This window comes from Schistocerca nitens, chromosome 8 (genome assembly GCF_023898315.1).
Source record: "Schistocerca nitens isolate TAMUIC-IGC-003100 chromosome 8, iqSchNite1.1, whole genome shotgun sequence".
Classification (NCBI taxonomy): domain Eukaryota; kingdom Metazoa; phylum Arthropoda; class Insecta; order Orthoptera; family Acrididae; genus Schistocerca; species Schistocerca nitens.
Window position 1 is genome coordinate 362,115,422 of NC_064621.1, and position 23,501 is coordinate 362,138,922.

The window sequence follows — 23,501 nt, forward strand, 5'->3', positions numbered from 1 at the left end:
CCAACATTCCATGCTCCACCCCGTAGAATGCCAGTTTTCTTTCTCCTGGTGACGACATCCTCCTGAGCAGTCCATGCCTGAAGATTCGAATGGGGGATTATCTTACTTGCAGAATATTTTTCCCAAGAAGGTGCCATCATCATTAAACCATACAGCAGAGCTGCGTGCCGTCAGGGGAAAAAACCAATCACGGCTGTAGTTTGTCGTTGCGTTAAGTCGTTTGTATTACTAGCACGGCAAGACTGTGTTGGCCAGTTGGCCAGATAGCCAGTTGCCCTTCCAACTGCTGAAATGGCTGCTGCCCCTCATCAGGAATCACGGGTTAGTCAGATACCCCGCTGGTTGTTTGCACCTACAGTTCGGCTTCCTGTAACGTTCAGACTCGAAGCCACCCCACCTTGGCAAGGTTTGTGGTTCGTGGTGGGGACAGGTCAGTTTCTTAGGCCCCATATATGTTCTCGCACGATGAACTTGAGCTAGCTCTACTATCATTTCAGAGAATAGTACGCTGATAAAGGTATGCAGAGTGTAGCGGATATGATGGCAGATCTTTTTTGTTTTTTCTTTGCATCAGTCTTCTGCAAACGCGTCACACAGTTTACTACCGGATGTTTACTGTGCAGTTGTAACTTCACCACTAACTGGACAACATCTGTCAGCATAAGCTAACTCTTTTGCATCCATGTGTCCACCCTTCAATACCTGACCTGCTGCCCAGGGGAAAATAAGCATTAATGGCTTGCTGTTGCCACAAGTACCGGGATGCTGTCGGAAGAAATTATGGGGGACGGTAATTTCCCATGGCTGTTTTGTCAAAGGGTTTATGGTTAGCTCGCTAAAAGCAGTCCTCAGACAAGTCATTCATCAGATTGCAGCCTTTTCTTTGGTAGGTAGTCTGCTGTAAAGTTTGCACGTATTAAGAAACTGGCTGGAGTTTCATATAGATGAGATTACAGATACAATGTTACTTATAATCCATCTTGGTTGCAAACATGTTTATTCACATGACCGGTTTCGGTTCCTCTAGAACCATCTTCAGATCTGAAATGACAATGATACTAATTTACTGTTTCACAAATTCAAATCAATTTCGTCCTATCCCATCAGCATCAAATATACCAGAACCTACCTGCAATTTCGGTTACAGGAGAAACCCGTCCACACACAGCAATCTTCACATGCTGCGTCACATTAAATTGGTTGGCAGAATGCACGTCATTTATATTAATTATAAAACTCTTACCGATAATTTTATTGTAAATTGCAGTTGTTTGAAAGAAACAAGAATTTAATTGTGTATTTTAATTTTGACAAGTACAGATTTTAACCTTGACACCTACAGATCTATGCATTTTTTAGAGATAAAAGCAAATTAGAAAAATCTGCTTAATACAGTATATGCATATGGAATGTAACAAATGTAACAGACGCCACCTGTCGGTAAGAGCCTTATAATTAATATAAATGACGTGCATTCTGCCAATCAATTTAATGTGACGCAGCATGTGAAGTTTGCTGTGTGTGGACAGGTTACCGAATTGCAGGTACGTTCTGGTACATTTGATATTGATCGGATAGTACGAAATAGGTTTGCATTTATGAAATAGTAAATTAGTACCATTGTCATTTCAGATCTGAAGATGGTTCTAGAGGAACTGAAACCAGTCATCTGAATAAACATTTTTGCAATCAAGACTGATTATTAGTAACATTGTAAAACCAGTGATTGCGGTATCCCTTCAGACATTACGTCTGTTTTTGCAAAGATTACAGATAGTTCTGTATGTAACAATATCGACAACAGCGCGTTTGATACAGATGGCGATTTTAATGTATTTTAGTTGCATCTTTCATTTAAATCTTCATTTGTATGGCCACTGTGTCCATAGTTGCTTTACATTTATTATTAGTATCCGTGATTGCAGCTACTAAAAAAAATGCTTATTTTTTTACTAAACGCCTTTAATTATACTGAATTAATACAACATTAGCGGCAGCATGTTGTCTGATTTCCGCTTACATCTGTAAGTGTGATCTACAAGGACGATTTTGCAGATATTCATGCGTTTGGCCTAATATCTCGTTGGCTTGCAGCACTACACATTTCGTAATGTGAAATACAACAAAGTACTGCGCCACTAGTGCTTGTTAACTTTCTCACGGCTAAACGAGTGTGTAGGCCAAAAATACCAATTCCAAATGGAATATCTGTAAAATGTAGACGCAGACGTCACTTCCAGATGTGAGCTGAAATCGGACAAAAATATTCCGCTGTCGATGTTTTAAATTAGTGAAAGGTAAACCCGCAGGTGAAATAAATACGCTGTTTTTAGTGGTTGCGAAGATGCAATTTAAATATTATTGGACACTTCAGTCTAATATTTTTATACTGAAACCTTTACGTGTCGCATATCACTATTTCCATTTTTCACAGTTTCATGTACAAATAGTAACTTTAACTCCCTGTTTATCTAGACTGTTATGATAATGGCTGCAAAAAGTTCAAACCACGCATAAAAGTGAATATTGCATGTTATCAGGACGTTAAAAAAGGGTACCATAGGTCGCTTAACCAACATGTACAGAAGAAAATTTCGAATGTAAGGAGATTCCAAAACCAATGAGGCGTTGTGATGTGACAAGTGTTCATTGAATGACGATAGTAGGACTTAGTTACATACAAATTTCCTGCGTATGGTGCCACCTTATATTTTAATACAATGGTCACTGAATGAAACTTGCGGTGGTCTCCTCTTGTGGTCTCCTCTTCGTTCTGCTGATATATACTACCGGCCATTAAAATTGCCACACCACGTAGATGACGTGCCACAGACGCGAAATTTAGCCGACAGGCTAATCAAATGGCTCTGAGCACTATCGGACTTAACATCTATGGTCATCAGTCCCCTATAACTTAGAACTACTTAAACCTAACTAACCTAAGGACATCACACAACACCCAGTCATCACGAGGCAGAGAAAATCCCTGACCGCGCCGGGAATCGAACCCGGGAACCCGGGCGTGGGAAGCGAGAACGGTACCGCACGACCACGAGCTGCGGACTAACCGACAGGAAGAGGACGCTGTGATATGTAAATGATTAGCTTTTCAGAGCATTCACACAAGGTTGGCGCCGATGACGACACCTACAACGTGCTGACATGAGGAACGTTTCCAACCGATTTCTCATATACAAACAGCAGTTGACCGGCGTTGACTGGTGAAACGTTGTTGTGACGCCTCGAGTAAGGAGGAGAAATACGTACCATCACGTTTCCGACTTTGATAAAGGTCGTATTGTAGCCTATAGCGATTGCGGTTTATCGTATCGCGACATTGCTCCTCGCGTTGGTCGAGATCCAATGACTGTTAGCAGAATATGGAAACGGCGGGTAATACGGAACGGCCTCGTATCACTAGTAGTCGAGATGACAGGCATCTTATCCGCATGGCTGTAACGGATCGTGCAGCCACGTCTCGATCCCTGAGTCGACAGATGGGGACGTTTGCAAGACAACAACCATCTGCACGAACAGTTCGTCGACGTTTGCAGCAGCATGGACTATCAGCTCGGAGACCGTGGCTGCGGTTCCCCATGACGCTGCATCACAGACAGGAGCGCCTGCGATGGTGTACTCAACGACGAAGCTGGGTGCACGAATGGCAAAACGTCATTTTTTCGGATGAGTCCAGGTTCTGTTTACAGCATCATGATGGTCGCATCCGTGTTTGGCGATATCGCGGTGAACGCACATTGGAAGCGTGTATTCGTCTTCGCCATACTGGCGTATCACCCGGCGTGATGGTATGGGGTGCCATTGGTTACACGTCTCGGTCACCTCTTGTTCGCGTTGACGGCACTTTGAACAGTGGACGTTACATTTCAGATGTGTTACGACCCGTGGCTCTACCCTTCATTCGATCCCTACGAAACCCTACATCTCAGCAGGATAATGCACGACCGCATGTTGCAGGTCCTGTACGGGCCTTTCTGGATACGGAAAATGTTCGACTGCTGCCCTGGCCAGTACATTCTCCAGATCTCTCACCAATTGAAAACGTCTGGTCAATGGTGGCTGAGCAACTGGCTCGTCACAATACGCCAGTCAAAACTGTTGAACTGTGGTATCATGTTGAAGCTGCATAGGCAGCTGTACTTGTACACGCCATCCAAGCTCTGTTTGACTTAATGCCCAGGCGTATCAAGGCCGTTATTACGGCCAGAGGTGGATGTTCTGGGTACTGATTTCTCAGGATCTATGCACCCAAACTGCATGAAAATGTAATCACATGTCAGTTATAGTATAATATATTTGTCCAATGAATACCCGTTTATCATGTGCATTTCTTCTTGGTGTAGCATTTTTAATGGCCAGTAGTGTATTTTTTTGCCGAGGTCAATTAAAATGTAATGCAATACACTTTCATTTTTCCCCCACAGGAGACCAATAAACCTAGTAATATTACCTGGTTTGTTTTAAATTGTGACTTTATATTAACTCAGTAGAGGAGTCACGATGAAAAACAATGTACATCGGACAATGAAGTACACCAGTAGGCTGAGTGGAATGCGAACGCAACCGTGCCCGTAACGCAGTGGCGCAGCAGTGTAGTTTGACACCCCACAGAAACATAAAATAATGTTTTGAGTGGAAGCAGTTTTTGATACAAGTGGTCAAGTAAGCAAAATATGATGTTAACCATTTTTAAACAGTTCTTTATGAATGGGAACAAATCAGTAAAACGCGCTTTTACAAATAACACGGTTTAGTTGATTATTAATGAAGCACACCCAAAACCAAAGATCTTTTTAGCGATTGGTGGCTTTAATATGTGGCTTAGAATATCTTCCTTCTAACTTCTTCTGCTGCAAATATTGAAAGTGCGTCTTCAAACTGATACATTTAGCGACATTATTTTCGATTGACAAATTTGACGAACTAGGCGCTTGATTCATAGTGGACGTAAGATAATTCGTAAAATAGTTTCAGATTTGAAAAACATAATTTAACAAACGTAACAGCTATGTCTTTATTGTAAACACATACGACCGGCTAGGTAACATTGCCTTGAAAAAAAATTGTCCTTTAACGTACTGATACTGGTAAATGTATTCAGCTACATATTTTGCAGAAAAACATTTTTTTGACTCCGGGGAACCCTAAATCAGATATCTCCTTCATTCACAACCTCAATTTTTTATTCACGATTGTTGTATTGTATTATATGGAACCGGGGACCAAGAAACGACGAAGAGGCTTCGTCCCCGCCGTAGCCCTCAGTGGTACACAACAGGCTACAGCAGCCCACTCACGCCACCGCCACCCCACACCGAACACAGGGTTATTGTGCGTTTCGGCACCCAGTGCCCCCCCCCCCCCCCCTCCCCCGTCTCACACCAGACGAGTTTGCTTGGCAGAGTAAATTATGGTGTACTTTCTTAAACCCTTCATTTTCTTCCTCGCGACGCAGTATTTCGTAATTTGGCTCGAAGGTGGCTACAAGCTTTCTCTGTAATGATGCAAAAGCGTGGCGCCCTAGGACGTCACACACTTGAAACGGCAAGGCTTCGACGCATGGAAAAAAATGGCCTAGCTCAGAAATTCGTGTAAGGGCGGTTAATGATGATACATAGGCATAAAATATCCACATTTTACCTCTCCTGTTGACATCTCTGCAATGGAGGACAAAACCACGACGCCCAACGTTGGAATCACGCTGTTTTATTATGGGTACGTTTTTATTCAGTGACAGTTATTTTACAATTTGGCGCGGTGCCATACCGAGAAAACACTTATGTCAACTGACTCTGGCCGCGGGAGCGTAGGCAGATGTGTGAGAGTAGGGTTGTCCCCGTCGGATGAGGAGACCCCTTTAGCTGGGAGAGTGTGAGGCAGCCGTGGCGTGCGCAGAGTTGGTGGCCGGGCTGAGGGCCCGTGCTGTTCCCGCAGCAGCAGCTCCACGCGCAGCAGCTGCCGCACGGTCCGGCGGCGCTGCCGATGGGCCCGCACCCGGCGCTGCCCGCCGCCATGGGCCCCGGGGGCCTGCTGGCGTTCGGCGGCGGCCTGGGCCCCGGCGCGGCGTCGGCGGCGGCGCAGGCGGCGACTGCGGCGGCGGCAGCGGCGGCGGGCGCGGGGCCGCTGTCCGCGGCGGCGGCGGCGGCGGCGGCGGCGCAGCAGCACCCGCTGCTCAAGACGGCAGCCGACCTGCACGCTGCCAGGGACCCCGACCTCAAGGCGGCCGCCGACGAGAGGCTGGTAAGGACGTAGCGCTTTATCGTCAGTCGCAAAGAGCGCGCTTATGACGCGTCAGTTGCCTGCCGCCACGGCAACTTCTGTTTCGAGACAAACTCGCCCCCCTCTCCTTCCCTCTTTCCTGACGAGGCAACAGTTTGTTGCGAAAGCTTGAATTTTGTGTGTATGTTTGTGTTTGTTTGTGTGTCTATCGACCTGCCAGCACTTTCGTTCGGTAAGTCACATCATCCGTGTTTTTAGATATATTTTTCCCACGTGGAATGTTTCCCTCTATTATATTCAATCATTATATATATATATATAGAGGGAAACATTCCACGTGGGAAAAATATATCTAAAAACAATGATGATGTGACTTACCGGACGAAAGCTCTGGCAGGTCGATAGACACACAAACATACACACAAAATTCAAGCTTTCGCAACAAACTGTTGCCTCATCAGGAAAGAGGGAAGGAGAGGGAAAGACGATAGGATGTGGGTTTTAAGGGAGAGGGTAAGGAGTCATTCCAATCCCGGTAGCGGAAAGACTTACCTTAGGGGAAAAAAGGACGGGTATACACACACACACACACACACACACACACACACACACACACACACACACACACACACATCCATCCACATATATGCAGACATAAGCAGACATATTTAAAGACAAAGAGTTTGGGCAGAGATGTCCCTATGAAATCCCCAAACCACCTTCCCTACTCTCTGGCTCCTATCCTTGTAACCGCCCCCGGTGTAAAACCTGTCCCATGCACCCTCCCACCACCACCTACTCCAGTCCTGTAACCCGGAAGGTGTACACGATCAAAGGCAGAGCCACATGTGAAAGCACCCACGTGATTTACCAACTGACCTGCCTACACTGTGATGCATTCTATGTGGGAATGACCAGCAACAAACTGTCCATTCGCATGAATGGACACAGGCAGACAGTGTTTGTTGGTAATGAGGATCACCCTGTGGCTAAACATGCCTTGGTGCACGGCCAGCACATCTTGGCACAGTGTTACACCGTCCGGGTTATCTGGATACTTCCCACTAACACCAACCTATCCGAACTCCGGAGATGGGAACTTGCTCTTCAATATATCCTCTCTTCCCGTTACCCACCAGGCCTCAATCTCCGCTAATTTCAAGTTGCCGCCACTCATACCTCGCCTGTCATTCAACATCATCTTTGCCTCTTCACTTCCGCCTCGACTGACATCTCTGCCCAAACCCTTTGTCTTTAAATATGTCTGCTTGTGTCTGTATATGTGTGGATGGATATGTGCGTGTGTGCGAGTGTATACCTGTCCTTTTTTCCCCCTAAGGTAAGTCTTTCCACTCCCGGGATTGGAATGACTCCTTACCCTCTCCCTTAAAACCCACATCCTTTCGTCTTTCCCTCTCCTTCCCCTCTTTCCTGATGAGGCAACAGTTTGTTGCGAAAGCTTGAATTTTGTGTGTATGTTTGTGTTTGTTTGTGTGTCTATCGACCTGCCAGCGCTTTCGTTCGGTAAGTCACATCATCTTTGTTTTTACATATATTTTTCCCACGTGGAACGTTTCCCTTATATATATATAGTCAAGACAAACATACAATTCAAACATGTGAGTGCATCTTTAAACATTGTTCTCATTTCACGTTCATGCAATTTTATTTCCATCATTGTCTTTATTGACTGTATTGTAATGTTTTGTTTCTGAGCCTTGTGAAGTTGAATTTAATGACCATGATCAGTGTCCTGGAAAATATTTCCAACCTGGTTGTCAGGGGGTTCATGGCATTTTTCACATTCTGGAACTCATGGAGCAGTTATCCCTTAACCCGTACTACAGAAGAGCCGAGGCTGCAGCAGAACAGTATACAGTGTGATTTCTCATGACAACAGGCCACTTTCTGTCTGGCAAAGCTTAAAATTTTTAGTAGTGTTCTACATCATTTGATACAATTTTCCAGAAAAGAACAATTCCATTTCTGTGAGAAGCATAATACACCTTTTTATGGTTTTACCTGTACAAACCAGAATACATATATAATATTAAAATATGACACTCCTGATGGTTGCAAAAGGAATATTGTTTCATCCTTGTGTTTGTCAAACTTATCTTGGACATTTTTATCTTTCTGAGTGGGTAAATTATTGCCTCAAAAGATGTGGTCAGCTTCTTGCAATAGTATCAGTACCACTGAATGAAAGTAGTCACACAAAATTGTTTCATAGGTGTCACTAAAGAACTTTCAGTTTGATAGTAGGGCCGATTGACAACAGTAGTATGACTATTCAAGAGCATAGAGAGACCTTCATGATAATTAATAATTGGATGCAGACAATCTGAATTTCATTCTTCCTACCAGTGTTCTCCATATGTAAACGTATCTTACTGTAGGAAATAGTGTTAATTTTCTTGGGAAACCAGAAAACGTGTTTCAGTTGTTTGTTAGTCATGGTTTTATGCTCCTACTCTGGAAGCTTCCCTTTGCACTTACCTGATTTGAGAATGGTTTGGAAAAAGCAGTGCTAGGATAAATGATCCACTCAGTGTTCTCTGATATTTTTGGTTTTTTCCACTCTTCATTCAGCAGGCAAGATTTGAATACAAAATATGTTTGCTATTTTGATGCTGGATACAATAGCTCAAGATAGTCCATAGCAGCACATAGGACAGTTGGCACAGGTCTTCCGTCCAAGCGGACACCAGTAATTTGCTCTTTAAGAACAGATAATGAAGTCTTGATAGTAAATTAGAAGTTTGCATGATTGGAAATGATATGAAATTGGAAATGATGTGAAAGATATTTATTCATGAAAGGACCTGGTGAAAATTTTGGCTTCAGCGTGTATGCAGATATAAAAACAGCAATTTTCATATTGATTGTTGAAAACTGAACTGCTGGCTGAGTGACAACTCGAAAGTTCTTATTTTTTGATTGTTTTCTCCACCTTGTTTCATTTACTACGTGGTTCTAATACTTTTCTGTAGCAGTTGTTTACAAATATAGAATTTTGAAACTACCCAACAGTTTAAAACTGTGAGCTGAATTGTCACTGTTATTTACCACCATCTCCTTTCTCCCAAGGATGCTAGTCCATCATGGTATCCAAAGTTGTTAAAAGTATTGCATGCTTTAAGCTTTGAGTCAGACTTTCTATCATGTTGTGATAGATCATTCACTAAGAGGCATGTGGGGGGTAAAAGGCGTAGTTATAGTTTCAAATTCCATTCAAGGATAAAGTTTTCAGCTATTTGGAAATTTTGTTACTTTAGTTGCTCCAGTACCGAGTGAAAGATTAATTCAAGGAAGTATAATGTATTTACATTTGTAAATAAATAACTAAAATTCTTGGTTTATTCTGTATGAACCCAAATATCATTTGGCAAAATAAGTCTCTCTCTCTCTCTCTCTCTCTCTTTCTCTTTGAGAATTTTGTTGTTTTGTTTTCTTTTTTCAGAGAGCTTCTGTGTCACCGGGTGAGAGAGACAAGTATCGTTCTCGATCACCGGATGTTGAACCAGATGTGAAGAGACGAAAAGAAGATAAACTTGGTCATGTAAGTGAAATTATCTATGTATATCTTAGAATGAAGGCTTTTCTGCTTTGTTATGTATGTAGCCTTCACTTATTTAGTTGAAATGTTAACAAATATCTCCTGAGGGCCTCAGCAACAGGCAACAATTCATCAAGATAGAATAATTATTCTTTCAGTGAAAGTAAACCAGAAATTGCCTGTAGGCCAAACTTGGACAGCAGCTAACAAATATTTACACGGAAGAGAATGATTATCTTGAATTTGCAAGTCTGATTTTCATTCTAACTGGAATGTCTGACACATAACACAAGTACAAGTATATAAAGGAATTGATTCCACACGAGCATGTGTGCTGTGGGAACATGAGAACTGGTGTGAGTAGTGGGTGCAGGGATTTAAATGTGAGACTGAAGAAGATGGATGGAATAAACATTTTGTGGGCATTACTGGGAGAGGCATTTGATTGAGAGAAGCGCACAAATTAGATGAGATGAATAAGCAGTTCAAATACAAGAGAGAATATGAAAATGGTAGTATGAAGAAGATGAAGTCTTTGCAGTTAAGTAAAGTGAAAACAATGACTGGAGGCTTTTGAGCTGTAGCAGGATGAGAAATAACTATAGAAATGAAGTGAGGAAGTTGAGGTGGGTTGTGGAATAAGTGGAAAGCTTCCACCATTTACTACTAAAGCATCTCCAGGCTTATCACAGTCAATGTTTTTTTGAAATATGGTAATGAAATATCCTTGTTAACAAAACTGGCAATCACCTTTACCTGAAGCCACAGTGTTACTTGCTATATATTGTTAACAGCCTACCTTTCTTTTCTAAAATAATACAGACCTCCCTCAGTCTCCTTTAATTTTGTTTTGTGTTTAATGCCTTTGTTTTCATCATTCATTTTGCTTTACACTTCAATTCATAATCAATTTATAATTATACCTCAATGTACTTTCCAATCAATATTTACTGGTGGTCAATGTAAAGGCTGTTATCAACACTATAAAGGTTTAATGAGGAGATATTCTGAAAGTAGGTTTAGTCACTGTTCTCCACACCGAAACTGTATAACCAAAAACAAATACACTATTGCAGCATGAACTACACACCTTGTACTATTTTTTGACATAGTTGCCACCAACATTGAGACATTCATTGTATTTTGCAGTCAGTTTGGAGAAACCACTCTGGTAAATCTTGGTGCCCTGTGATGCAAGGAATTGTCACACACCCTGCTCTGCCTCAGCATTGATTTGGAATTGCTGTCCCAAGACTACAGCTTTCAATGTAGGAAACTGATGAAAGTCTGATGGGGGCAAGATTGGGCCTGTAGGCTGGGCAATCCAATCTCTCCCATCCGAAAGAATGACTCTGCCCCTGTGTGAGCCTTGCTGTGTGTGGTTTTGCATTGTCACATAAGAGCACAAAATCTTCACTCAAGAGCCCTGGTATTTTTCGTTGAATGGCAGTCCTGAGTTTGGTGAGGGTACCACAGTAGCAAGTTGCACTGATGGTCCCTCGCTGGAGGAAATCACACCTTTTGTGTCCCAGAACACTGCAGCCATAACCTCTTTTATGGATGGTGATGCTCTGAATTTTTTCTTCACTAATGAGCTGGGATGGTTCCATATAATTGAGGCGATGTAGGATTCTGGTGGACAGTGGCGCACCCTTGTCTTTGATAATTCTGAACAGGAACTCATTTCTCTCTTGCACATGCTGCATCAAATGATCAAGGATGATTCCCATTCCCACTCTCTTGTGAACTGAGGCCAGGTTTCTCAGCACCCATCTTGCAGACATTTTTCAGTAACTCAAAACATCATGGAGTAACTGAGCACAGCCAGTACGCAGTGAGGATGCCACATCTGACACCATTATGCACCTGTCCACCAACAACACGTCGTGTACTCTAGCAATGGTGTTTTCATTTGTGGATGTGGAGGGACACTCACTTCAGTCTTCCATCTACCCCACCCTCCCTTCCTACCCTGAAAATGCAACACCAGTGACCAACCATTTGATGAGGCATGGTTTCTTCACAATACACGGTGTGTAGACATTTGTGGATATGGACACCTTAGTCCCACGCGCCCATTCATACCAGATAACAGAATACACTTCCACTGGTGGGCACATTTTCAGTACACATCTATCTGCCATCATGATGTGTACTCGAATAACCTCAGGTATGCTGGTCTGCTGCTACTCTTTCTTCTTTGGTACTGTGTGCATGTTTCATTCCTCCTCTGCTGATGCAACTTCTATTATTGAGCCAATAATGGTGTGGATTCATATTATGTTTGTTTGTTGTTTGCGTCACATGGTGGACCATCTTCTCTTTCAAAAACTTTCAGAAGTCTCTCGTATTAGAAAGTGGTTATGCACTCCCAATATATCTAGCTTCACTTCATCTGGAAATTGAGTAATGTCAATGTGTAATGACATAAACATCTGAAGACAGGAATTGTTATTGAGCTGGTATTGGTATTTGCCATGACTAAGTATAATTCGTAGATGTTAGGATTTTGTATAGAATGCTAACTTAACATTAAGACATATAGGCTGGTTAGCTTATGTTGTATACTTTGCAAGAAATTGTATGTTATGTTGTATGTGAACTAATGTATGTAATCTTTAAAAAAATGTTTTTACTATGTGCACAAGTGCTTTTGAGGATGAGACATAAGGCCTTGAAATCGATCATGCAATAAAACTTATTACTCCATAACTGCAGCCTGAGGCTATTTCACTTATTGTCACAGACACTGAGAGTTTCTTGTATAGTTTATCCTTTGCCAGTGTTACACAATGATGGCAAGAATACACACATATTACAGCACAGTTGTGTTCTAATTATTGACTGACTCATATTATGCATCGCTGCTATAGTGCAGTACTAGCACGTCCACCCGTGCCTTACATATACGACCAAATGCTACTCAATAAATAATGTCTAAAGCTCACAAATACACACAGTCTTCTAATACTAGTGTCTCATAGCATGCTCATAATTTTATCCACCTCACAATGATAAGAATCTGCACAGTAAAACTAGACCAAACTGACAGAAAAACCTTGTACTTGTCATATGGTAGCAGGCCAATGCACAAAAGCTGAGTTTATTTAACCAGGGACTTTTCACATTGCATAACAAAAAAGTTTGGAGAAAATTGTGCTGTTCACGTGTCGAAAGGGAAAGTCAGCTGGAAAACAGAGTCAGTAATGAACTGTGGGACAACCCATGAGGTGACTTTCAGCTTATAGATGTAAGTGTAGATGTCATTTTTAAATTTGCTCTTCTCACATCTTGTCGTACTAGGTAAGGTGATACAGTGATGTGGTGGACTTGTAATCAGGAAGACGGCAGTTAAATCCATTTCCAACTACCCAGATTTAGAGCTACTCTGGTTTCTCTAAATCATTGAAGGTGAATGCCAGGATGACTCCTTTGTAAATGACATATTCTCCATTAGTCCTTCATCCATGCTTGTGCTCTGTCACTAATGACCTCATCATCAACAGGATACTGTACCAGAAGATTCCTTTCTCTTTCATCTTCTTGTCTCCTTTGACTCTGTGTTCTCTCTCTTCCATCCCTTTCTTCAAACTGTTCTGTAACAGTAATATTTCAGTTAGTAGCCACTTACAAAAATCTTTCACTAAATGACTTCAGTTGATTTACTCACAAAATTTTCCATAAGTAACTTCAGATAAGAAGGATGTCTGTCTGTTCATGGGCAATGGTTCGACATCTCTACATATCTAACCATCGTACTAGAGCATCTGTCAGTGGCTCCAACAATTAAAGTAAAGCATGTATCAAAGTGATGTTTGTGAGAAAATAAAGTGACTTACGATATTTTATACTTTTTCTGCACATTTTGCATGCTCTCATATTACTAATCTTTTCAGATATCCTATTTTCTAATAATACGTAGCATTGCATGAAATTTTCTTTTATATCCATCAAAATGGTGCATGCTTCACTTTGACAGATTAACTTATTGGTGAAAGGACGTAATAAAAAACTTTGCAAACATTTTTATTGTAACATTGTGTATTTGTTACCTAATTCTACCACCTGTTGGGTTAATTTATGTTAACAAATATATGTCTGTTAAACCATTCAAACAAAATATGTTACATACATATTTGTGCAAATCACTAACTGGTTTTCATTTGAAAAAGGGAGAAAAAGTGATGGAAAGATTATTTAAAAAATATTCTTGAAATAAAACTTAACTTGGCAAACTTTTGAATGAAAGCAAACTCAATTATAAATTAAGAATTTTCGTTTATAGATTATTTCTTACACTATAATTTCTGTCACGTGGCAATGCGGTATGTGTTGTCCTCAAAGAAAACCCTTTATTATGAGTTGTTGAACAACATTTGGGTGTAAATACTTTTAAACTCTTTTTGTTTCTTTTCCAGGAAAGTGATGGAGAGAAGAGTGACCAAGATTTAGTAGTGGATGTAGCAAATGAGGTTGGTTATTGAAGTGAAGTCTTGATTCTTTTAACAGCTAATCATCTTGTTTTCTTGGTCTGTTTAAATCTCTCTCTCTCTCTCTCTCTCTCTCTCTCTCTCTCTCTCTCTAGCATGAAATACTTAATGTATTGCAACAGTGTCCACCTATACCAATCAAATTATATGTGGTACTTAATGCATTGTTTGGTGTACAATTCTAAAACTGATAAGAAAATGTGTACTAAATATAATTTTCTACTGAAATACATTCATGGTTCCATCAAAGGAATCCCTGATTTTAAAATTAAATATCTTGAAAGCTGAGATCGAGAGATGAGTGCAAGAAATAGTGCGTTTATTTTGCAAGCTGTAAGAATTTGTTACCAAAGTTATACAGCAGTTTCGAAATAGTTAAAAAAACTGCTGACACATGACACTGTAATCACAATATGTAGTGTCTATAAATAGTGCGCTGCAGCTCACTGATGAGTTCCACCATTGAAACATGAGAGGAGGTTAGGGTAGAAGGAAGGAGTGAATGAAGAGATTGAAATTATGTATTCCACTGGACAACATGTTTTTCTATTACTGGAGTACCATAGGTTAGAATGAAGTCCTACAGTAACAAGGCGCAGTTTTCAAACACAATGTAATGTTCCAAAACTACCTGAAATGAAAACCAAAACTGTCACTAAAGTTTCTGCAATTATTCTGCAAAATCCAAGGAAATATGTTTGAAGAATTGCAGCAGAGACTGATTTGCAGCATTCCAGGATGCAGAAAATACTGCGACAGAGACTACACATTTCCATTCAAAATCAAAAACCACCAGGTCATAACTGTGTGAGATGTCCAACAGAGGGCTGACTTTGTGAGCCAGATTCTCACAATGATTGATAATGAAGGATTTGATGTTGGCTACATCCAGTTCGCAGATGAAACACACTTCTACCTGAATGATGTCATGAATAAACAGAATTGGCAATTGTGGAGTTCCAAAAAAATCCCCGTTTGTCTGAAGTGAAGTGAAACCAGTGTATTCTTCCAAAGTTACTGTTTGAAGTGTGGTATGCAGAAGAGGCATTATTGGCCCTTTTTCATGTGAGAAATGGTCACTAGTGAATGTTACATTGCAATTTTGGAACAATTTGTTGCCACACACCTAGTGCTGGAGGTTCGACCGGGCATCAAGTGATTCATGCAGGATGGGGCCTGACCACATTCGCACCAAACATGTGTTTCGCTTTCTTAATGAATACTTCGGGACTAGAGTCATTGCATTGGATTATTGCAAATTTAGTGGCAAAGGTATGGGTTGGCCTTCATATTCACCTGATCTGAGTTCTTGTGACTACTCTTCATGGAGCACATTCAGAGACACTGTCTACCAGAACCATTCCACCACACAGGATGAGCTTGAATCAGCAGTCTGTGTGGCATATGAATCTATTTCCGTTGAGATGCTGCAGGGCATGATGGCAAATATCGTTGTTCACTTGCGCCACCTCTGTACAGTGGGTGGCGGACATTTTGAAAATATTGTGATGTGTTTGTAAAGACTGCTTGCAGAAGACGAGTTTAATTATGCAAGCAGATTTTGTATGAGCTGCACAATGTACAGTGCGCCTGTTAGTAGCTTTTTGAACTATTTCAAAACTTCTGTATAAAATTCTTAACAGCTTTCACAATAAATGTACCCTTTGTTGCACTCTTCTAGCGATCTTTGTTTTTGAGATATTTAATTTTGAAATCAGAGATTCTTTTGCTGGACACCCTGTAACAGTGGACATTTCCATGTCAATTCTGCCTATTCTTCTATGTGGTTTTTTTCTGTGGCTTACTTTTAAATGTTACTTTCTGAAATTCTGTCTATAAATCATCTCAAAAGTCCCTTCTTAATTTGTGTTCTCTATACAATTTCAAAGACAAGCCAAAAAAATCTTTGGATTTCATTAGAAATAGGTAAAATCACTGTGCTCTTCAAAATTATGGAAGAACTGACAATATCTCACTAAAATAATTTGTTACTCATATTTGGAGCTATTAAAAGTAAGAACCACTGGAAAATGTGTAACATTGTAAACATTCTTCAACTTTAAATTCAGCCTCATGATGTGTCCTCATTTAGTCTCCATGGTCAGTAAATTGCTCAGTCATGCCAGACTGAAAGCACAGGTTTTTCAAAATTTAAAGAGGATTCCTGTATGTGAATATTTTGATTCAAATCCATCCCAGTGATGCGTAAATAATTTTAAATGACTACTGAGTGGTTTTTTGAGTAATTGGATGAACAATTTCTTCTCTTATTTTAGCAAGCTAGATTCCACTTGTTCTTTTACAAACTTGATTATAACAGTGCATCACAAGATGTTTTCTTCTCTCTTTGACCTCTCACCCCTCCCCATCTCCCCTGACCCTCCAGTACTTTAATGGAACCACATCTTAGTCTGACTGCTAAAATTGTAGTTCTCTAATGTTGCAGGTGCATTGTAACAACTTAAAACAGTAATTTTACTGAATTATACACCTCTGAGCTCATCAAGATGACAGCTTCATTACTATCAGCTCACAATATGGAGATGCACTCTTGGACACTGTTGGCAAAGCTTTGTGTGGTACAGAGAATAAATAAATGAGATGCAATGTACTTTACATAGAAACTTTTGACTATCTGACAGAAACATTTCCTCTGCCTTTTCTCCTTTCGTGTCTCCATTATTCACTTCAGAGCCTCCAAGCATCCCCATCCCCATCTATACCCTTATAACACTCACACATACATAGTATCACTGTATGCCAACTCTACAGCTTGGTATTAGATAATCTACACACTTTTTTGCTTGAAACTACATCCTGTTACACTCTCACCACTTATTTATTCCTCTCCATCATTTGTTTTATGGAGTAACTCTTGTAGGCCCTGGTCCAAGAGTCACTTAGTACTGGTACTTATCATTTAACATGTCTCATAATATTTATTTTCCCTATTACTTTGTGGTTCCATTAGTAGGAACAGCATTTTCATTGGTACGTAAGCTCACCATGAGGTTTTCATAAATAGCTTCTGCTCTCACCAAAGGCTTCAGTAAGAACTGTTATAGCTGAAAAGTAAAGGAGCAGCATTTTCTGTGTTCCAAGAAGTCAGTACAAAAAAAAAATAATAATATCAGACAGTTTTTAATGATAACTCTGAACTGGCTTTAGCAAATTGTTTGGTGACAGCGTTGGCCCATACATGTAACCACAACAGTGCAGTCCAGCAGTCACGCCTATTCTGTCAGAGTGCATCCTCCTCTCCTCCTTATCAACAGTAGTGATGCTTTACTCTGTATTGAAACAATTTTCAAGCAAAATCACCATACAACAAATTGCAAAAATACACATCCATCCACTCTTCTTCTGTGCAGCCATTCTGCTGTGCAGCCATTACTCTCATCAGGTGCAGCTGATACCATGAATGCGTCTGTTTTACAGACAAGTGAAACTAGGTTGCTAGAAGCCACTACTGAAACATTTTTTTTCCAAAAAATTCTCTATGTTAGAAGTGTGTATCTGTTGATGTTACAGGTATATTATTTGTGAAGTGATGTCTTTAAAGTTCGTAAAGTAATGTGATTGTTGCAGGTTGGTAGTGAGTTAGATGTAGACCTATGGAAGTAAGTTATGTTTTTGAAGAGAATTAATTGCTTGTTAATTGAATTCAAGAGCATATTCAATGACTGCTTCCCTTTTGTAACAGTGTGGACAGAGTCTTGTGAAAGTAGATCAGGGGTAACAAAAGGAATTAGTGTCTAACATTAAGAAGAGGAAACTGCATATGGAGGCAAACATTAATTGAAGTCCTGAATTTCTTAAATATATAAGCACATATAAAAAAGTAATTAAACTAGCAAAGTTTACTGCAAACAATACATTCATTTGAAATGCAAAAAGACAAATCCAAAGCTGTTTGGTCTGTTGTAAGAAGTGAGGTTGACAGTGAAATGGAGACAAAATGTCCCTCTAAACTAATGATATATAATAGGACAGTTACAGGTCCCGGTGATATACATGAATCCTTCAATGATTTCTTCATTAGTTGTAACAGAATTGGTGACTGCTCACCACAAAGTACAATTCCTAGGATGGCAGAGAGAAATTGTTCAGGTTTTAAGTTTTCACCTGTTTTAAGCTCTGATATCATTAAAATTGTAACATCCCTAAAAAATTTAAATTCAGTGAGTTGTGATGAGGTTCCACCTAGAATAATAAAATCAGTACATCATTGTATTTCACATCCATTCTCCCTCATCATCAACCAGTCTATTGAAGAGGGCTATTTCATTGTTATCAATTTTTTTAAACAATACTTGAAAGAGCTGCATGTGAGCAGACAGAAAATTATAATTCATCCAACAATACTATTTTATGCAATCAGTATGGTTTCAAGAAAGGCTCCAGCATAACCCATGCAATAAATGAATTGCTCACAAAAGTTAGCAGTTGTCTTAATAATAGAATGTGTGTATCAGGCATCTTTTGCAATCTTACCGAAGACTTCGACACTGTAAATTGTGGCCAGCTTCTCCAAAAACTGATTAGTTATGGTTTTCAAGGAAAATCTCTTAGTTAAATGTCATCATACTTGGCAAACAGAAAACAAAGAGTACTTGCAAATAACAGTGACAAAAAATTCCTTTCTGGCTGGAAACACATACAGTTAGGTGTCCCACAAGGCTAAATATTATGGACACTATTATTTTTGTATTACATCAATGAAATGCCGTGCCAGGTTGAGTCAGATAAGATCCTTAAAGTCTGCTGTAAAGCTGATGAAGACTTAATCTGCCTTATTTAGCAGACACTTGGGGAAGTGGAGGCAAGGGAAAAATAATAATTTGAAATTAAACTTTGCAAAACAATAAATTATTCATTTCAGAACAAAACAATCAGCATAATGTATAAGTGAAATAAGCTGTGTCGACAAAAAATTAGACACTGCAAGCTGTGTAAATTCCGTGGTGTGTTAATAACAAAAAATATGTTGTGGAGTGTTAACTGAAAACTCTTCTGTGTGTCATGAATAGCTTATCTAGTATCACTGATTTAGCAGTTAAAAAACTGTGTTGTGCATATTTTGTTTCAGTTGTTAAATATAGCACGATAAAAAGATCATTCGAGCCATGGTGGGAGAAAAAAAGAATTGACACTGCAAACCTCTATTTGAGGTGCATCTGTTAGATTCTCATTTTCACAAAGAGAAAACCATTATTTTTTGCGGACGACTGCTTCCTTCATAAGTATGAGACTAGATGCAGGGCAGGTTACACACTACTTGCCCACAGACTCAAACTATACGAAAATTCTTGTTCAGCCAATCCTTGAATATTTTTCCTCAGTCTGGGATCCTTGCCAGGTAGGCTTGAGAGAGGAAATACATCTCCAAAGAATATAAGCACTTTTTATCAAAGGTTTTTAGAGTGTGAAAGTCATGGAGATGTCACTACAGACTTATGCTGTACATTTTTTTGAAGAATACTGCCATGTTAGAAGCCTCAGAACATCAGTAAACTGCTGTTAAAGATTGTTTCTTGTTTTTAATATCTGTCATGTGTGCACAACAGCTATTATAAATAGGAAGTGTTACTGTGCTTTTGCAAATAAAACATTATCAGAAAGGAATTTTCAGGCGTTTTTCTGCTCTTAAATGCATATTTCATCTGGTAATAGGACACGTTTAACCTTGTTAAAATAACTTCTTTTTTATTATATGTTTTGATTAACCAAGAAGAGAAGCATGATATGTGAAAAGGCTGCTTTGGTAAGCCAACATTTTCCTTAATGTGGGCTGATGAAACTCATGTTCAGACAATATTCCCTTCCCTAAAATGGTGAGAACATATTTTGCTCTGTTTGGTTGGTTTCAAATCTTTCCTTCTCACATTTTTCATCCAGAGAGCTTTAAAAGTTGGACTGATCAGAAATCTAAAGTCATATGACAGAAATAAAACCACTACAGTAAAAGTAAACAGTACAACCAAAAATCATATATGTAAAATAAATGTTATTTCTTTACACTTCAGACTATAATCAGAATGATTTTTGTCAAAACACTTCCATCAGAAGCTGATGTTTGGGGCAACTAACATGGTGGATGTCTGCTTCAGGTTAGTGACATTATGAGGACAAGGACAACCTTTATTGTGCCTCCATGGAGAATGTGTCCAGACACTACAAGAGAGGCGTTGTGCATGAAGGTGCAATTTACAGTTAAAATTCAGAGAGCATATGTTCCTGCGGGAGTCAGCCAACACATTGCTTCTTTCTAAATAGGGGTGATCAACAAGTTTCCTTTGAAAAGCCGTACAGTCCAGAATCAGTATGCCGAACAGGCAAAATAATTGTGACCTTTAAGGCAATCATCCCACCAGTGCACCAGCTTGGAGATACCTGTTTGGTAAAACACTGTGTCCCATTACTGAAGAAGTCTAGAACTGTGTGCTGCACATCCTCATCTGACAGGGCCTTTTTTGTGAACTGAAGGCAAGATAATTGCATGGGGAGAGTTCAGGGCTATAGGATGAGTGTTTGATTGTCCCCCACTTAACTCAGCATAACTTCTGCACTCCAACATTTTAGATATAAGAATATGTGTGATCATGAAGCAGCAGCACTCCTTGTTGCAGTTGGGTTTTGACAGACATGCGGCCCCACACACATTCTTCATTCTCCAATGGATGTCTACTGATGTTCATCATTTGGCAGCTAAGAAAAGAATGGCCACATGAGATTAGCCGAGTGGTCTAAGGCGCTGCAGTCAGGGACTGTGCGGCTAGTCCCGGCGGAGTTTAAAGTCCTCCCTCGGGCATGGTTGTGTGTGTTTGTCCTTAGGATAATTTAGGTTAAGTAGTGTGTAAGCTTAGGGGCTGATAACCTTAGCAGTTAAGTCCCATAAGATTTCACACACATTTGAACACAAGAAAAGAATAACAGCCCATTGGTCTTGTTTGGAAGTATTTCGTAATAGTGTTGCCATAGTTCACATTTCTGCATTTGCAGCAAGCACATTGGAAAGACATGAATGCCACACTAATCCTTTGCCTATATGTCAGTGTGCATATTCCCACATCGGAGTCATGCTAATTGCATATATGCTGCAGGAATGACTTCAAAAGCAAACTTTTTGATCGCTCCTTATATATCACGAAAAGACCCTGAAGGTAAAATTTGGGAGATTTGAGTTCATAAGGAGGCTTACCAAAAGTTGTTTTTCCCATGCACCATTTGCAACTAGAGGGGACAGTGGCAGTGGTATAAGAAGTACCCTCTGCTACACACCCTAAAATGACTTTTGAAGTGTAAATGTAGATATTCATTATCTTAGATGAAAAAAAGGCAAAATTTTCTTCTCTAAACAACATCTTTTCTGTTTTTGTATTCTCTGCAGGACCCTAATTCACCTCACCCCAATGGTGGTGATCATCCTGGGGCAGATATCAGAGAAAATGGTGAGAAAAGCGGTGGTCTAGGCAGTGTTAAGTCAGAGAGGCCACCCAGTCGTAGTGGTTCCAGTTCCAGTCGGTCTACGCCATCTCTGAAAAGTAAAGATGTAAGATGCAGAGTACACAGCATCATATTGTACAGCAGTTACTTATTTCCTAAATGTCATATCACATTTTGCCACTGCAATAACAAGAAACAAAAACATTGCTACCTATCAACAAAATAATTTCTCTTCATTGAGGAGAAAAGAAATTAAGATATTGAATGTTTCATTAACACTATAGTGTTATTGTTTCTTAGTGTACTGTAAATGCTCAGTTGACAAATTGTAATTTTGCTGGAAGGTTGACACCTATGAATTTCTGTAACACTGTGGCATTACACAGCTGTGAGCTAAAAATGCTGATCACTGTTCATGTCTTTTTGACGAGTTTGAGCTTTTATGTGGCTGTTTTAGTAATTTTCTGGGTTCAGTAGATGAATGCAAATACCCAGCAAATTATGCTTGTTAAGCAGGTGGCTTACAAAATAACATAAGCAGCATTTTTGAACTGTTGGTACTGACTTCAGAAAAAAAAAAAAAAAAACAGATTCTGATGATACTTATGTTGCAGGCTGATAAACCATCCACACCTGTCTCCAAAGCCACAACACCTACAGGCGCCCCAGGTTCGAGTGGAGGCAAATCAGGAGTACCTGCTGTAGTGCTTCCTCCAGGAGCATATCCATTCCCTCTTATGGCTGGTGGAGTTGGAGCAGCTAGAAGTAATGATGCTAGCCCATACAACAGTGTGCCACCCTCTCCTTACTCAAGACCACCCATGGTACTTATATTTTTACTTTGATAGTGGTTATTTTTGTTTGTTTTGAAGGAATATAGGTGCTTGATTGCGTGACATGTGATGCGCAGCTATGGATGTTCTATGAAGAATGTCTGACTACCTCTACACCTGTAAATTTGAATGTTACAAATGGAATATCCCGAGTTCATAAAAATGAAACAAATCTCAAATTACTTGAAAGCTAAGGGAATAATAAGCATAAAGTCTCTTCCACTCATGAAAAGGCATGTATTTTTTGCTTAGCTTCCCCTCCCAATCCTAATAATTGATACAGGTCGTGAACTCTGTGGTCTGTCTGATGAACAAACTAGGCATTAGCAGTGACTGAATACACACATAAAGTTTTATTTCTTTCTGCTGAGCTTCTTTTACTGGTTGTCACAAACATTTAGGCTCAAAATTATACAGTCAGCAGATAATCGTCAACTGAATACTTTGAAATGAGATACCAATAGCTGGAACTGAGTAGTTCATACAAGAGCACTGAGTGTGATGAACATGCTTCTGGATACTTATGTTTAATATCAACCGTGATGTACCATATCAACATTGAAAACAGTACTCAGTCACCTTGTTAGTGGTCATCTCTGCCTGCAGTTCATGAGAGGTTGTCAAAGATGGAGTATTATTCGTTACAGGTACTTGTAAACATGCATTTCATGTGTGGTAGATTTATGCAGTGCCCAAAAAACCAGAATGAATGGACTAAGAAATGATCAAAAGTATCCAAATGCCTCTTACTGTCTTCATGTCAGGTTTAACTCTGCTGGGGATACTTTCAATGAGGTGTCGAATGTCTGTGCAGGAATTGCAGCCCATTCTTCCTCAAGAGCTGAAACCAGAGAAGGTAGTGAAGTTATATGCTGCGGTCTCGAGCAAAATCGACATTCTTACTCATCCCAAAGGTGTTACTTTGGGTTCAGGTTG

At 40.0% G+C, this 23,501-nt stretch overlaps 1 protein-coding gene across 1 annotated transcript in view; it reads left to right on the top strand.

Annotated features, from left to right (window-relative positions):
- LOC126198607 (protein groucho) overlaps positions 1-23,501 on the top strand; it is a 755,742-nt gene that overhangs the window by 670,319 nt on the left and 61,922 nt on the right. Inside the window, exons 8-12 of the mRNA XM_049935059.1 lie at positions 5,953-6,258; positions 9,701-9,799; positions 14,215-14,268; positions 21,677-21,838; positions 22,347-22,556. Of these exons, the coding sequence (XP_049791016.1) occupies positions 5,953-6,258; positions 9,701-9,799; positions 14,215-14,268; positions 21,677-21,838; positions 22,347-22,556 (831 nt within the window). The remainder of the gene's footprint in view (positions 1-5,952; positions 6,259-9,700; positions 9,800-14,214; positions 14,269-21,676; positions 21,839-22,346; positions 22,557-23,501) is intronic.